General features: G+C 36.2%; 1 protein-coding gene across 1 annotated transcript in view; it reads right to left on the bottom strand.

Annotated features, from left to right (window-relative positions):
* Grm1 (glutamate metabotropic receptor 1) overlaps positions 1-17,853 on the bottom strand; it is a 463,945-nt gene that overhangs the window by 176,425 nt on the left and 269,667 nt on the right. Inside the window, exons 7-8 of the mRNA XM_004628592.1 lie at positions 12,337-12,362; positions 7,886-7,924 (exon numbers count right to left, since the gene is read on the bottom strand). Of these exons, the coding sequence (XP_004628649.1) occupies positions 7,886-7,924; positions 12,337-12,362 (65 nt within the window). The remainder of the gene's footprint in view (positions 1-7,885; positions 7,925-12,336; positions 12,363-17,853) is intronic.

Here is a 17,853-nt window from a genome sequence, read left to right as displayed (position 1 = left end):
TAAAATAATAGTGCACCTAACCATATTAAAACAAATACTTACAGACATAAAAAATCAAATAAGCAATAATACTATTATATTGGGGATCTCAATACAACAGTGTCACAAAAAGAAAGATCAACTAGACAAAAATTAAACAATGAGATAATAGAGATCATTTGCTGTTGCTGCCACTTGACTGCATTCTTTGTCTGGACCATTCTTATCTATGATGCTAACATATTATGCCATCTTCCCTCATGGTCAGCTGACTATCAACAGGAACCTCTACAAACTGTGAGTTGAATAGACCATTTTGCCTTAAAAAATATAATGTTGGAACTAAGCCAAACTTTTGCACAAATAAACTTAGGAGATGTGTACAGAACGTTCCACCCCACAATATCAGAATACACATTCTAAAAATGGAACACACACTAGCTCATAAAACATGCTTAACTAAATGCAAAGGAATCAAAATTATCTTATGCATATTATCAAACCATAGTGCAATAAAACTGGAAATCAGTGGCAAAAGAAACCACAAGAACTTCATTAACACATGGAAATTTAATATCACCCTCTTTATAACCAATGGATCACAGATAAAAAGAAATTAAATAGTTACTACAATTAAAATGAATAATACAACATACCATAACTTATGAGATGCAGTGAAAGCAGCCCTAAGAAGAAAATTTATAGCACTGAGTCCCTATATCAGGAGAACAGAGCAAGCACAAATAAATAACTTAATGGTGAACCTCAAACTTCTTGAAAAAGAAGAGCAGGATAAGCTCATATAAGTGAGGAAATTATGAAGCTCACAGCATAAATTAATGCACTGGACACTAAGAAAACAATACAAAAAATTAATGAATTTAAGACTTGATTCTTAGAAAGATTAAATAAAACTGACAAACCCATATCCCACCTTATCAAAAAAGGAAAGAAATTACTTAAATCTATATAATTAGGAATGAAAAGCATAAAATAACAAAGGATCCTGCAGAAATCCAAAATCTCATCTACACCTACTTTCAAAATTTGTATTTTAATAAGATGGAAAATGCAGAAGAAATGGACAGATTCCTAGATACCTATGAATTACCAAGGCTGAATCTAAATGATATAAAAAGCAAAAATCTAGCGACAAAGATAAGCTAAGGCCCAGACAGACTCACTGCTGAATTCTACAAAAACTTTGTAGACAGGGACCACTCACTCAGGTCACCCCTCCTGTCCCTCTCTCAGACAGGAGCTTTCTTTCCCTCAATAAATACATTCTGCTCCTAAAAGAACCTTTATAGAAGACCTAATACCATGACTTCTCAAACTCTTTAATAACATTAAAAGGGAAACAATACTCCCAAAGCCATTTCTGGAAGCAAGGATTATCCTATATCAAAACTAGAGAAAAACCCAACTAACAAAGAGAACTGCAGACCAGACTCCCTAATGAAAATAGATGCAAAAATACTCAATAAAATACTGGCTAGCAGAATGCAGTAAATCATCAAGAAGATCATACACCATGACCAAATGGGATCCATCCTAAGGATACAGGAAGGATTCAACATATGTAAATCAATAAATGTAATAAAACATATAAACAGAATCAAGGACAAAAATTATTTGTTCCTACTTTTTTTTTTTTTTTTTTTTTTTTTTTTTTTTTTTTTTTTTGGTGGAACCCGGGATTGAACTCAGGTCCTTGAGCTTGCCAGGGAAGCACTTATTCCACTGAGCCATCTCCGTGGCCCCAACAAAAATTATTTGATAATCTCAATAGATAATGGAAAAGTTTTGGACAAAGGCTATCACCCATTCACAATAAAAATAAAACCTTACAGAAAATAGGAAAGATGGTGTTTATCACAATCTTATAAAACCTATCTATGACAAGCCAACACCCAACATCATACTAAATAGGCAAAAACTGAAAGCTTTCTCTCTAAAAATCAAGAACAAGACAAGAATCCCCACTGTCTCCATTCTTATTCAAAAATTCTGGGAATTTTAGCTAGAGAAATTAGATAAGAGAAAGAAATATCTCACAGAATTAGAGAAAATAATCCTAAAATTCATTTGAAATCACAAAAGACAGAATAGCAAAGGCAACTTTGTGCAACAAAGGCAAGGTAATGGCTCTCACTATCCCTGATTTGAAATTATACTATAAAGCTACTGTGATAAAACAACATGGTACTTGGAAAAAAATAAAAACAGACCCAAGGATCAGTAGAACAGACTATCCAGACCACTTTCATTTTATTTTATTTTATTTTTTGCAAAGGTACCAAGCACATTCACTGGAATAAATGATGATGAAAAACTGGTTCTGTACATGCCAATGATGAAAACTGGACCCATATTTTTCACCATCCATTAAATCAAATTCAAAATGGAGCAAAGATCTAAATATTAAAATACATAAAATCTTCTGAAACATAGAGTAGGTAAAACTCTTAGAGGAATTTTTGCTAATTGAAGGCATTTTTGCGAATACCATGTTGTTTTATCACAGTAGCTTGTTTACCTTGCTAGCAAAGGTAAATATGCATATTTATCACCATGTAATGCAGTGGGATTTATTTGAGTTCCCTAAAAGTATAGTAGGATCAACAAATAGATGAGCTAAATGATTGAAGTTAAACTCTGACTCTTTACAAAAAATAACATTCTAGAATCTAAATTACTCTCAATATAGAACTTATTCAAAATATGTTTGAAACTATAAAATATGCACATTTTCCCTAGATGGTGTTGTGGGCCATTGAGCAAAATCAACACTAACTCCTGCTCTTAAGCTACTCATCAGAAATTCCTTTCTTTCTTTCTTTCTTTCTTTCTTTCTTTCTTTCTTTCTTTCTTTCTTTCTTTTCTTTCTTTCTTTCTTTCTTTCTTTCTCTTTCTTTCTTTCTCTTTCATTCTTTCTTTCCCTCCTTCTTTCTTTCTTTCTTTCTTTCTTTCTTTCTTTCTTTCTTTCTTTCTTCTCCCTTCCTTCCTTTCTTTTTTAAAAAAATATATTTGGTACAGGTTATCACTACACAGCTCAGACTTGCTGTGATCCTCCTGTTTTCAACCTCCCCAGTGTGGAATTACAGGGTTGTACCACCACACCCAGACTCGGTCGCTGGCTCAGTGCATCTGGGTGCAGGACTGGTGCACTGGGGATTGAACCCCAGTCCCTGCTCTTGCCTAAGCAGGTGCTTAGTCCACTGAGCTATCTCAACAAATCTTACCTAGTGGTCCTGCTCTGTTCTCCAATCGAGAAATTGGAATGTGTTGACTTCTTTTGAATCAACATAATCCAGGCACTTACACATTGGACTAGGGAGCTTACATTTCACATTCGATGCAACAAAAGATTGACTGTTTTGAAGAAAAGAACAGACAAGAAAAGCTCTTTTAGAGAGAGCTCTAGAGAGAGAGGAGTCAACAATTGATGCCAGCAAAAACAGCCTATTGCACTTCTTGAGTTAAACTATTTTCAGAAAATAATTTTGTGGGTGTATTTTAAGACTTTTTTAAGGCTTCTAAAATGATGCTATGCTTAAAAGGTTAACTGAAGTCAGATAAAAGGAAAACACAAAGGCCTCTTAGAATGTCTTAATAGAACCTTGACCCCTCATAGGAAGAGGAAGGCCAGCAGAACAGCCTGGGGACTCGCCAGGCTGCCTTTATCAGAGTTCCATGCCAAAATTACAGAAAGACTTTCTAGAATTTTATTATGACAGAAAAACCCTCTCTTTTTTTGAGGTAGGGTCTCACTAGGTAGTTGAGGCTGGCCTTAAACTTGATGTGATCTTTCTGCTTCAGTCTCCCAAATGCTGGGGATTATAAGTGTGTGCCACCATGCCCTACTAGCAAAATTCAATCAAAAAGATACTCTTTCAAAACCAACAGCCAGTAGCTTATACTCAAAACTGAACCACTACTCAGTTGTTTGGGGGAAAAAAAATTCCAGGAACATCAGAATTTGTTTTCTTTTCTTTACTTTTTAAAAATTTCTGAGTCCAATGACTGGATTGTCTGTCCATGCCAATCAAGTATAAAGAATATTTGTCCACCTCATCTTCTCATTTTACTTTTATAGATCACTAAAACATTTGATTTTCATTACACTTTGCCATGGGGGATAACATGCCTGAGTTTAAAATTGCTTGCATTTGAGGTTGTTTACTATTTTACAAAATCTACAGAAAAAGATGTCTTCAGGAGAAGTGCATTCTGCCAATATTTTTCTTTTAATCCGTGTGGTTATTTTGCCACAACCTATGGTCATGAATGTCAGTCAAATCAGATTTTTTGTTTTCTTGGTGGAACCAGGGATTAAACTTTGCACTTGCCAGACAAGTGCTTATTCCACTGAGCCATTTCCCCAACCCCTCAATCAGATTCTTAAAGGGTGATTTCCAAAGCCTCTTATAGCAAAACCTTAACAACTAGCCTTTCCAGTTGTGCAGTTCTTTCCTCCTATCCAAAGTATAAAGTCCTTCGAGTTACCACACTTAAACTTTAATTGTATTTCTCTGCTGACACATTCACAAAATCTAAAGGAGTTCTCCTTACATAAATTTCCATAATTATTTAAGTCCTAGAAATCCCTTTATCAGTAAAACAAAAAATGTTTTTGCTTACTTTATAGATAAAATACTTTCATTTTAGTAACCAGTCAAGTTTCTACAAAAAAAAATAGAGATGCCTTTTCAAAGTAACATACTATTTAAATGGAAAACCTTTTTACAGTAAAACACGACTCGGTAAATAAAAAAAAAAAAAAAAACATCCTCAATTAGCCTTTTTCCATTTGAACCTTTTTTGCATATTAAACTTCATTAGAGGAGACAACTTTTGGAAATTTGAGGGAAATATAAAATATTTAGTTATCATACATTTAGAGGGCAATAATAGCTTTTAAATATAACTAAGATTTATAGAATTTCAAATATGTCAAATATTTTAAGTTCAATATTTTAAGATCAATGAAATCAATGTCTATTCAGTTTGATAGCAAAGATAAATATGTGTGTTTATCATCATATAACACAGTGAGACTTATTTGAATTCCCTAAAAGTGTAGTAGGATGAAAAATTGGATGAGCGGGCCAGCCAAATAGCTCAGCGGATTAAAGAACCTGCAAGCGGGCGCAGGGGATAGAGGTTCAATCCCCAGGTCTGCCATGCTGACCCCACTTCCAGAGCAAGCTGAGACAGCGATTGAGACTGTGCATGGTGGCCCAGGCCTGTAATGCCAGCACTTGGAAGACTGTAAACAGGAGAATCACTATGAGTCTGATCTAGTAGTGAGACCTTAACACCCTGTAGACCCTTCCCTAAAATACAAAACAAAAATGGATGAGCTAAATGACTGAGCTAAGCTTCAATGCTCTATGAAAAATAACATGCTAGAGTATAAACCTCTCTCAACATAGAATTCATTCAAAATATTTGCAACTATAAAATACGAATTTTCCCTAGATTGTGTTGTGGGCCATTGAACAAATAGACACAAACTCCCCCTGTCAAATTCCAACAGGGCAGGCATAAAATAGATAAACTAGAGCCGAGGACAGCTCGGTGGCCTAAGTGCCTGCCTGGAAAGTGCCAGAACCTGAGTTTCCATCCCCAGTACTGCATGTCATGGTGGCCCTGCACTGAGCCACTCACCTAAAACCGAGCATGGTAGTACATGCCTGTAATTCCAGTGCTGGGGAAGCTGAGACTGGAGGATCACTATGAGTCTAAGCTATATAGCAAGACCCTGTATTAAATATATACCTACCTACATACATACATACATACATACATACATACATACATAAACAAAGAAAGAAATAAATAGATTTTTAAAAATTTAAATAAAATAAACTACATCAGCAACACAATTAAAAAGTGTCGAACTATATACCTATGTGCTAGACATTATTTTAAATGATTTACATGTATTCTATCATTTGGCAGTTGTGGTAACCTAAGGGATGCATGGGAATGGTCTATAACCCAGTCAGAGAATTTATCAAGAATAAAATGAGTAGAAGAAGGCTTTTAAATTAGTCTGGAGCACAATGTTTGCTTACTGATATTCAGTTTATAGTGGACTATAGAAAAAGAGAGACCCCTAAGGTAGGTCCAAGTTTATACTCAGCACAACTCATGCACAGACTAGAAAGAGGTTTGTTAGCAGGCCGTGTGGTGCAGGCCTGCAATCCCAGTACTTGGGAGGCAAAGGCACTACTACTACAGATTTATTTTTTATTTTTTTTGTGGAACTGGGGATTGAACTCAGGCCCTTGCGCTTGCCAGGGAAGCACTAATTCCATTGAGTCATCTCCCTGGCCCATGACTACAGATTTTGAAGACTTTTTTCATATACTTATGAGCTATTTGTACTTCTTTTGAGAAGGGTGTGTGTTCAGTTGCCCATTAATTGATTGAATTTTTTTAGTATTGAGCTCATTATACATTTTGCATATGAACCCTCAAACAAAAATTACTGCAAAATTCTTCTTCCATTCTGTAGTTTATTATTTTCATTGCTGTGAAAGGCTTTTTAATATCACCTAATCCCATCTGTCATTTGTAACTATGATTTTCTCTACTATTGGAGTCCTATTCAGAAAGACATAGCCTGTGCTTCTTTCTTGAAGTTTTCCCCTGGGTTTTGTTCTAGCAGATTCAAAATCTCAGATCCCGTATTTGGAACTTGGGTCCATTTTTCTCAATTTTAAGATGAGTACACAGTTGCAGTGTCTTATGGCATCCTTCATGCGGACCTGGCATATGTCCATAGCACATCTCTATCTTTAACCATGCTCTCCCCATGCACTTTCCCTATTCCCTCCAACCCTTGGTCCCCTTCCATTTGCAGAAGAGCTATCTCCCTATTTCCTATGACCTATCTTTTTTTTTATTTATTTGAGAGAGAGAGAGAGAGAGAGAGAGAGAGAGAGAGAGAGGCCAGCTCAGCCCACAGGGGGCAGGGCTGGCTGGCATGTGGTGCTGGGGGATTGAACCGCGGTCCCTGATGCTTTGCTAAGCTTGTTCTAAGTAGGTGCTTTAGACCACTGAGCCATCTCTCCAGCCCTCCTATGACCTATCTTTTAGTTTGATCCATTTTGAACTAATTTCTGTATAGGATGAGAAACTGTGATCTTTCCATTCTATATGTTTATATTAAGTTTTCTCAGTGTTATGTGCTCAAGAGGCTGCCTTTTCTCCAATGTGTATCTGTAACCCACTGGTCAAGAACTTCATAACTGTAGCTCCATTGGTTATATTATGTGTCCTCTATTCCACATCACTTCTATACCAATAACTTCCTCATAGGATTTGTCCATTTTATGTCTGATTTGATTCAAGGTGTCACAAAGTAAAATGTAGATTTGTTAAAGTTAAAATTTCCAATATTTATGTGCTCTGAAAATTAAAGAGGTTATCTTCAAATCCTTTCTTTGTATGTGTGATATAATGAACCATCATCATTTTCAAATCTGGAGCAAAACAAAAAAAGAAACCCTCAATTATGCACAGGTGATTTCTCTTTAATGTGTGGTTCTTTAGATTAAAAACAGTAGTACTCTTCCAGAAAAGAATCATGGCTTTGGGTGATATTTTTCTTTCTTCTTCCTTGAAAATGTCAGATATACCACTGCCCATTTGTGGTAGTAAATTTTTGTCACATGGTAACACTCTTCTTTCTTTTAATGTAGTATTTCCTGATCAGCTACCAAGAGGTAACGGGACACTTGTCCAGCAGCTTTCTTCCAGCATTCCTCTAGTGCTTCTCAGATTCTACGCCCAAGCTCCTCAACAATTCTGTGCTAAACTCTGATGCTCCGCTACCTGCCCTCTTCTGATGGACAGAAGAGATGTCCAAGAGACCCATAACAGTGGAACAAACGCAGAACATCTGCAACTAGTGAACCTTGATTTCCTAAGACTTCAGTGTCTGAAAGCAATTTTGAGCTATTCAGAATTTTCTAAGGAAAAGAATACTGAGAAGCCAGATGTTTCTCTATCTAGCATCTGTGAATTCTACGTGAGTCATAGGGCAGAAATACTCAGTGCTGCATTGTGGTTAAGCACATGGGTTCTGGCTTTGCCAAGATTGTATATTTCAAATTGCCTGATAGAATCTCGGTTATGCCATCATCCAGTTCTATGATCCTGGAGAGATGTATTAAGTGATCTATAGCACACATTTCTCACCTATAAAATGGTAATAATGTATGTATCTCACATCTTTACAGAGTTTTAAATGACTTCCTAGCATCTACAATGTGCTTACCATAGCAAGTACTCAGTAAGTATGAGTTGATTTTCTGCCAGTCTTGCTCTAATGATGCAAGAGTTAGCACAGGATATAAACACTGTAGGCCAACTCACTAACCCAAAGGTCTTCCGTAGCATGTTAAATTGCCTTTAAATTGTAAAGTGAATATGATTAGTGAAGGCAAAACTTGCTCCTTTCTTTGCATAAATATGCAATAAAAATCCATTTCCTGTGCTCTACCAACTCTCAGGGACATCAATGTTTTCCTAAATAACTTTTGCATATTCAACAGCACAAAACCAAGAATTACATAAACATTAGATTTTTCTTAACTCAGCAGTTCAACAGGAATTTTTTATCTTATATCTGGGTGATTTTTATACTCTTTAAAAAAATCCCCACAAATAGTGTCTTAAAGTTTCTATAATCTACCCTCCTTGATGTATTTGTGAATAGTAGAGGTTTTTATCTGATGAAGAGTGGGCTCCCCTGATATGCGAAATTTTGAGCTGAACATACCATGCACTGGGCTTAGATCGGCTCCTTAGTGTCTCTGCTAGCACATGGAAGGATCTCAGGGACCAAGCACTACTTTCTGTAGTGATGGCAAGCACAAGAGATAAGACCAAGTGAGCCAGTGTACTCCACATTCTCCTCTTCTCTATGGTTTGCTAGTGCTTCACTGCCTTAGCAAACAGCATAGGCTGAGCCACATGTCAAAGAATAGGTATTATGTGCTATTTCTGGAGGGGAGTCGTTGAGTGAGTGAGTACTTACTAGTTAGTTATCTAATCTGTCAGACAAGATTAACCTCTCTCTAATGCTGTAACTCACAATTATATACACAAAGTAATTTTTAAAAACTACAGTTTGTCGAGCTGGCCAGATAGTGCAGTGGACTAAAGCACTTGTTTAGGCAGAGCACAGTGGCCCAGGTTCAAAGCTGGCCTGCCATGTCGGCCCCACACCCTGGGTGTGCTGAGACAGCGATTGAGACTGGGCATGGTGGTTGGGTGCCTGTAATCCCAGAGCTTGGGAGGCTGAAAACAGGAGGATCACTACGAGTCCGATCTCCGTAGTTAGACCCTGTATATATACCCTGTATTAAATACATTTTTTAAAAATCCACAGTGTGCTTAACTTTTAAAAATGTATTAGAGTGAAAGACACATTTATATTAATCCCTCTCAAAATACTTCCTTTGCTTCAAACACACTTATAACTTCTTTCTTGACACTTTCTGAAGTCCTTCTACAAGCCCCTTTTCTTGGGTATCTTTAGTTGCACCATCATGGTCCCTCTACTATACTGAATCAATTCAAAACATTTATTTTTCATGACCATTTTGACTTGGTGGAAGAGCCAGAAGCCACAAGGTGACAGATCCAGTGACTAAGGCACAGGAGGACACACTATAATCATTGTGCAAGCCTGCCTCTCCATTGAATGATACAAAGCAACCTTGACTATACTTTCTATCACGTCATAAGGACATGATAAAGATAAGGACATTCCATAACAGCTTCAGAAAGAGATAAAAATTATTGCCAAACATGTGTTTAAAGTGAAAAGGAAGTTTTTGGGGTGATATTAATGGCAATGTGTCTTTACTGTAATAATTCTTTTAATTTAAACATTCACCATTTTTTCTGTATTTACTACAGGGTCTACAGAGTCTCACTACGCAGATCAGACTCATGGTGATCCTCCTGTTTTCAGTCTCCCAAGTGCTGGGATTACATGTACATGGCACCATGCCCAGTCTCATTCTCCAACTCAGTGTGCCCCAGGGGCAGGCCCAGTATTGCATGCCAAGGATCAAACTATCTGAGCTATCTGGCCATTCCTAAATATTCACTATATTTTGCATCACCTCTCTATATAGTTCCATTCTAAATGATTGATTTTTGACATTTCCTGGAACACAATTCCATGTAATTCAAGTTTGCTTATTGTAGAAATAAACAATGTTTTTCTTTAAGAAGAAGATTTTTTTTTTGATATCAGAAACTCTGGGCTAGAAGAGTACTTGACTCAATAAATGTTTTCTGAATTTATGAACATGAAATGTTGAGAGTAAATTTTTCCCCTAATTGCACAGCTTCTAAGGAGGGTGTGGAAGGAGATGATGAGCCAATGCATATTGTAGGCTTCAGAAATATATAGGACCAAAACAAGTTCCCATCAGCTGGTGATAAACAATGGCAAAAATAGGTGAGTTAACTGAAAAGTTAAAGAAAAAATTAGAGAAAGTAAATAGCAGTGGAACTATTTTGGATAAAGTAAACATTGAGGACCTTAAAGAAAGTAATGCATCACTCGATACTTGGTTGATGAAAAGCAGAAGTTAGGGAAACAGCATGAAAAGCGAGAGACACAGTTTATGCAAAGACAGAGAGGAAATAGATTGGGATTTCTTAAGGTGCAGAAAAAGATCAGAGCTGAAAATATTTTCAACTCTAATAAATGAAAACCTGCTCAGATTTCTTAAATTGAGTTTCCTGCCTAGGATCCTCCAGTACACTTCACACTGCTCACCTGAGTTTGTAATCACTAGCTGCCTTGACAAACATCCTCACTGGGCTCGATCTCCTTCAGTGCACTTGAGGCACCACTGGGGTTTCTTCACCCACAGCACCCAATCCAGAGTGGCACTCAGCACAGGACTGCTGTGCGCACATGTGCACAAGTGCAGCCTCCTGGGCTATGGTGTGGAGCTGCGGCATAAGCCAGCAGCAAGATCGAGCACGCTGAATTCACCTGAATGTGTGTGAGGGACTGAAAGGCACAGGAAAGGTGGTATTTTGAAAAGAGAAAAGAGGCATGCCTTTTGTTACAAGAAGTAGTTTTGGCTTTCATTCTACTTTTCCAGAGACTGTAAATCATAAAAGTATGAAAGTATTCAAGACCTACCCCATATAATGTACTAAAAGGGAAAAATATGAATATGACTCTTTGAAATCATAATAATTATGACAAAATTATATTGCTAAAACACTTTAATTTTTTTCACATTGCTTTTATTCTTATCACATTTTTCTCTTTGCCAACCATAGCAAAAGATCATTTGTAGAAACTTTAATTTCTTTAGGAGTCTGAGTTAACTATTTTGGTAGAAGACAAATATTTCAGATGTCTAAGTATTTAGCCATGAAAAGAACACTAGAAAGGATATAAGTCATTAAAGAATGGGACAGAAGTACCCAATATTCTGAGTAATTTGTCGAGCAATATACCACTAGTCTAGAACAGAGGTTTATCAGGAATTCTTGTTTCCTGGGTAACTGTTTTATTTATTTCTTGTTACTCTAGACATAAAAGAGGCTGAGAATTTGTTTTATGATGAAATTAGAAAAGTTAGTCTCAGAAGAAGTTACAATTATAATACTCTGAAAAAAGGAATCAAAGAGGATTTCATAAGGTGGGAAGATATTCCTTGCTCCTGGATGAGAGGAGTCAGCATTGTGAAAATGGCCATACTGCCAAAATTGTTGTGTAGATTTAATACAATCCATACCAAAATACCATCATTGTACTTCAAAGACCTGGAGAAAACATTTCTAGAATTTATTTGTAACTGGGTTGGGGGCCTGAAGTGGTAGTGGCAATCCTGGCCATCAAGGACAAGGCAGGAGGCATTACAATTCCTGATGAGATTATACTACAAAGCTACTGTGATAGGATCAGCATAGTGCTGACAAGAGAACAAACAAACAAAGAAACAAAAAAACAGACCTGTGGATCACTGGAACAAATTGGAGGATGTGTATTCAGCTACAGACACACTCAACCACCTTGTCTTTGACAGAAGGACCAAGGATGTTCACTAGAAGGATGGCCTCTTTGACAGGTGGTGCTGGAACAACTGGCCCTCCACAGGCCAAAAGCTAAAATTGGATGTGGGTCTGTCACCATGCACTAAGCTAAAGCCAAAATGGATTGAAGATATAAACATTAAAGCAGAGGCACTAGATCTCCTGGAGGAGAGAGTGGGTGGAGGCCTTGGGGACATGGGGATAGGCGGCGAGTACATGAACAAAAACCAGATGGTGCAGAAAGTACTTTCAGGAGTCAACAACTGGGATCTCATCTTATTAAGAAGTTTCTGCACATCAAGGGAAGTCACCTTCAGGGTGGAGAGATGGCCCACTAATTGGGAGGAATCTTCACCAATAGTCACTCAGACAGGGGAATTCTATCTAGAACATATAAAGAACTGGAAAAGATTGGGCCCCCAGGGTTCAAAGACCCAATTGAAGAACAGACATCTGGAGACTGGAGGAGGAAATGCAAATGGCAAATAAATACATTAAAAAATGTTCCCCAAGACTTGTCATTCTAGAAATAAAAATTAAAACAATATTGAGATAACATCTCACCCAGAAAGAACGACTGTCATAGAGAAGTCAGCTTATAGCAGGTGCTGGAGAGACTATGAGGAAGGAGGAAACCTTCTCCATTGTTGGTGGGGGTGTAAACTGGTGCAACCACTATGGAGCGCAGTCTGGAGACTGCCCAAAGGACTGGGATTGGAGGTCTAATACAGCCCAGCCATTCACCTTCTGGGTATTTTTCCAGAAGAACTGGGGGCATCACACCAAAGTGATATATGCACCCCCATGGTTATAGAAGCACAGTTTAACATAGCAAAATCTTGGAAATAATCAAAATGTCCATCACTTAAAGGATGGATAAAAAAGATGTGATATTTTTATATAATGGAGTGCTGTTTGGCTGTAAAGAAAGACATGAGTCCTGTGTAGGTGAATGAATGCGAGAGGCTATACTCCTGGCTGAAATGGATCAGATCTACATTTGTAAGTATTGTTTTGTCTCCTAGTGTAGGAACCTGAGGGAATGGATAAAATCTGAAATGTATAATACATATAGTAAAATGGAAAGAAACTGAATATAAGGAATAAACAATGAAGATGAGGGAGGGTAGGGAAGATAGGAAAAAAAAGAAAGGGGAAAATCATGCAAGTTTATGTACAGATAGCTGAGATGACTGTAGTATTAATTTACATCAGTTTTTTTGAAAACAGCAGTTAGTGTTTTAAAATTTTCACTTTAACTAACTCTATATGCTGATATCTGTGGTCTGGGCGACTGCACTGAAAACAGCAACAGGTTAGGATAGATATACAACTACATTTTCCTAATTCAATGAATAGAAAGATTTCCTAATTCAATGAATCACAAAGAACATGATTGAATACCTCTTATCTTGTTCTTCTAAATGTGTACCATTTCTAATGTCTTATCAAGTATTATTATACTCGCTTTAAAATAAACTAAAAAATTGAAGGGACAAGAAACAATTAAGGTTTATTGACAGCAAGCATTAATGTTTAATTATTTGATGAATCTTGACATTCTATATCTGTTAATCTGAGCAACATATTTGAGAATAAAAATATGTAATAAAGCAACCATCGTTAAATTTCCTTCTTGTTTTGAAATTTTGTATAACATGTGTTATATGCTACTCCATTTCTTTGTTCTTGCTATTTGTTTTACATTTATTTTTGTTTTTATTCTTTAAAATAAAAAAATTAACCAGAAAAAGAAAAGAAGCTGTAAGTGAAAAGAAATAATACAGAAGAAATAATATTAATAAAGAAATAGTTCTTTCAAAGATTTTGTTGTTTTATTATTTAACTTAATTATTTAGAATTATGGGTAAATTGTTGCTAAGGCAATAAATCACTATAGTCAAAGAAAGTAACTTTCTTAATAGGTAGTTTTGTTCTGATGACAAGAAAAAATGGGTAAAGTGATTATTAAAATTAAACATAAAAAATGTAAAAGAAGTATTGAATAAAATCAAAAGACTAAGAGCATCCATTTTGGTGAAAATAATCATGTCACTATATGGACCTAATATTTTCTTTGTCTACCAAAGAACACTACCATAAACTCAGTAAGAGTGACAAAGAAATTCAGACAATGAAATTTTCTCATCAAGGAGATTATGGGGGCCACAACGGAAAGTGATCGATAATGTAGTGTGTGCCTAAGGAGAGTTATATGGAGAGAAAAGATTCTCTCAGGCTTTCACAGAGAGCAAGTTGGTCAAGCAATGGTCATGACTCATCCACATGGCTGACACTGACAAAGGATCTACAAACTGTGGTGCAGGGTTTCAGGATAAATCCTGAGGGGATTTGACTGACCATATCAGATACAAAAGCTACAATTCTTGTTATATAGGTCTTGTTTTATCTTGGTCTTAATCACCCAGCAGAAAAGTATAAAAATGAGATATAAAAAGTAAAGTCATATGAATATGCTGAGCTGTGAAAGGCTCAAGTCAACAACTTCTGACATTGCCAGTCCTATGGATAACCCACTACTATTATGGACTACCAGACTATTTTGGAATATCTTGCTGAATTCACACACCTATGATATTTAAATGACAAAACTAAACACAAAAAGAGGATACAAATGAATGACTATTTTGTATCTGTATATTCAAAATAGTTAGGATAGATATACAGCTACATTTTCCTAATTCAATGAATAGAAAGATTTGTTCTAAAAGTGTTTGTAAACAGGATATCATGTCTGCATCTTGTACAATGAATAACCACTAAGAAAACAATATGCAATGTATTAATTATTGAAACTATCCTACTAATGTGATTTGAAACTGTCTCATGGCTATTTGTTTCTCAATAAAATTATGGAAAAAAAACAAATCCAGTCAATGTTGGGGTGATGATACACAAAAGAAAGATTCTAATGTCCTGCTACAATGCTGTATATGGTTAGACTTCTAAATTTCTGTGTAGAAATATGTAATTGTTTATTCCTATTTTTATTTTTTCTTCATATTCTGTAGGTATTTAACATTTAACATATCAATATTTGATGGAAAATACCTGTTCCATTTTATGTCTAAGATGTTTGATATTCAGACAGATACTGAGGTTAAGCTCAACTGCCTATGTTGTAGGGTAATAATACCATTAAGCTTCTCTTCTGGTCGGTTAACAACTAAGTTTGCAGACCAAATTTAGAGAAAAAGTAGGGTTGAAATGACGGTCAGCATTTTGGGCCTAGCCTTTCAAGGTCAGTGAGGACTCAGGACATAGGAGAACCTGTACTGTAATATCCTGTGACTCAGCTGTGTCCCAAATTTTCTGATCAAGGAGATTATGGGGCCCCAGAAGAAAGTGATCGATGGTGTAGAGTGTGCCTAAGAAGTCACATGAAGAGAAAATATGCTCTCAGGCTTTCACAGAGAACAAATTGGTCAGGCAATGGCTATGACTCATCCACATGGCTGACACTGACAAATGTCTACAAACTGTGGTACAGGGTTTCAGGATAAATCCTGAGGAGATTTGACGACCTTCTCAGATATAGAACTTAAATTTCTTGTTAGATAGGTCTTTCTTTATCTTGGTCTTAACCATCCAGCAAAAAGTATAAAAATGAGGTATACAAAATAAAGCCATATTAATATGTTGAGCTATAAAAGGCTCAAGGCTACAACTTCTGACATTGCCAGTCCTACAGATTATCCAATACTATTATGGACTACTGGACTATATTGGATTATTTAGCTGAATTCATGCACTTTCAATATTTAAATAGCAATGAAATACCTATCTCTGACAAAACTAAAGAAGGGATACAAATGAAGGACCATTTTGTACCTGGATATACATTTAGGATAGATATACAGCTACTTTCTCTTAATTCAATGAGAAGAAAGATTTGTACTAATAGTGTTTGGACAGGATATCATGTCTGCATTTTGTACTGTGAATAACCACTATGGATACAGCAATATGCAATATATTAATTATTGAAACTGTCCTATTAATCAGTTTTGAACTGTTTCATGTCTCATTGCTATTTGTTTGTCAACAAAATTAATAAAAAATAGTACATTAGAATACTAGAAATATTCAAATTCCGAACACAGTAACAATTACAAAAGGGTAATGGCTATCATGTGCTAATTTCTCCCTGCAACATTTTATTTGGACAAGCAAGGCTGGATCATTTTCAAGTGCAGAACAACACATAGCCCAGGACTGTGATCACTGCATCAGGGGCTCCACACACAATAAGTTGTTTTTTACCTGTCTTTTTCTGATAGGGATCATTATCCAAATCATAACCCTAGACACTGGAGCCCAAACAGAGAGCTGAATTGATGGTGAATTGAAGAAACAAAAGTAATAGTTCAAAGTATTCAGAGTCCACTGGTAAAATCTGTGAGTGAGGAAACATGAATGAGATGGCCAGATAGAGAGGTAATTTCACAAATCTGCAAATGTCTTCTAGGGTATCTGACTGAAGACTGAGGTGAAAATACACAAATAATGCTCAATAAGGTGGGCCAAAGTCCATGAGGGATTTGGGCTGAATTGAGATTCCAGAAGCCACATGTAGCTAGAACACTATTATATTAGTCTGTGTTCTGTTAGTTAATTGGAATATTTGAGTTAGGCTAATTCAACAAAGAAAAGAGGTTTATTTTGTCCCATGGTTCTTGGACAAAGTGGAGGCCCACATGTAATGATTGCATTTCTGCTAGTAGAATCCCAATGTAATACAGTTCATCACATGCCAAGAGACAGACAATGCACATGTCTGTGCCCTGCCCTCTCCTTATAAAGCCACCAGTATTCAGTCATGAATACTCATGAATCATGCATGCACTTATTCCTTTATCTAGTATAAATCACTTGCTAAAGGCCTGCCTCTACACACTGTAATCAGATGAAGTGCTACACTCCTAAAACCTCATGAGGATGATTAAATTTTAACATATAAATCCTTAGGAATACACTGAAATCACATCCAAATCATAGATGCTTTGGAACTTTAACCAACACAAGTAGAGACACCCAACTAAAACCATGTATATTCAGTTGAGGCACATGTGGAAAGCATTTCTCTGGTCCCAGAGAAATGGCTACCCTAGATCAGTGTTTCTCCATTGGGATGATTTTTACCTTCCTAAGGGGATTTTGGCAATGTATAGTAATCATGTCATTTGTTTCACTTAGGAGGGGAATGCACCTGGCATCTAGTGGATGGAATCCCAGATACTTCAAGACACAGGAATATTACACAGCACAAAACAATAACTGTCTGGCTCCAAATGTCATTAGTGTTTTCGTGAATATCTGGCCACATATACCCTAAGACAGCTTGAAATGAAGCCTCTTAAAAGTGATTCACAGCAAATTTCCAAGCTACTGGAACAACTCAAAGACAAAATCTGGGGTTTAGAAATGTAAAATTTATGGTGATCTTCTCACAATAAGAAAAAAATGTGCTAGATACATGAAGAGGAAAAAAATACATCACATAAAAAAGTAATGAGATACTGACTTTTAAATGATGCCCAGTATTGAAATCTATAAATACTCAAAAGGATTTATTTAAGAAATAGACCTAAAGAGAAAGCACATAAGAAATTTCTGCAGAGAAATGGAAAAAAATATGAAAGAAGAAAAACTCCCAAGACTGAACATATGACATAACAATAAATTGAAATTATTGATTGACCTCAAAAGTTTTGGCAAAAGAAGAAAAACATGAACTCAAAGGCAAATTTATGGATGCAG

This window comes from Octodon degus, unplaced genomic scaffold, assembly GCF_000260255.1.
Source record: "Octodon degus isolate 3935 unplaced genomic scaffold, OctDeg1.0 scaffold00024, whole genome shotgun sequence".
In the NCBI taxonomy this organism is placed as follows: domain Eukaryota; kingdom Metazoa; phylum Chordata; class Mammalia; order Rodentia; family Octodontidae; genus Octodon; species Octodon degus.
This window is presented reverse-complemented; position numbering and strand designations above follow the sequence as displayed.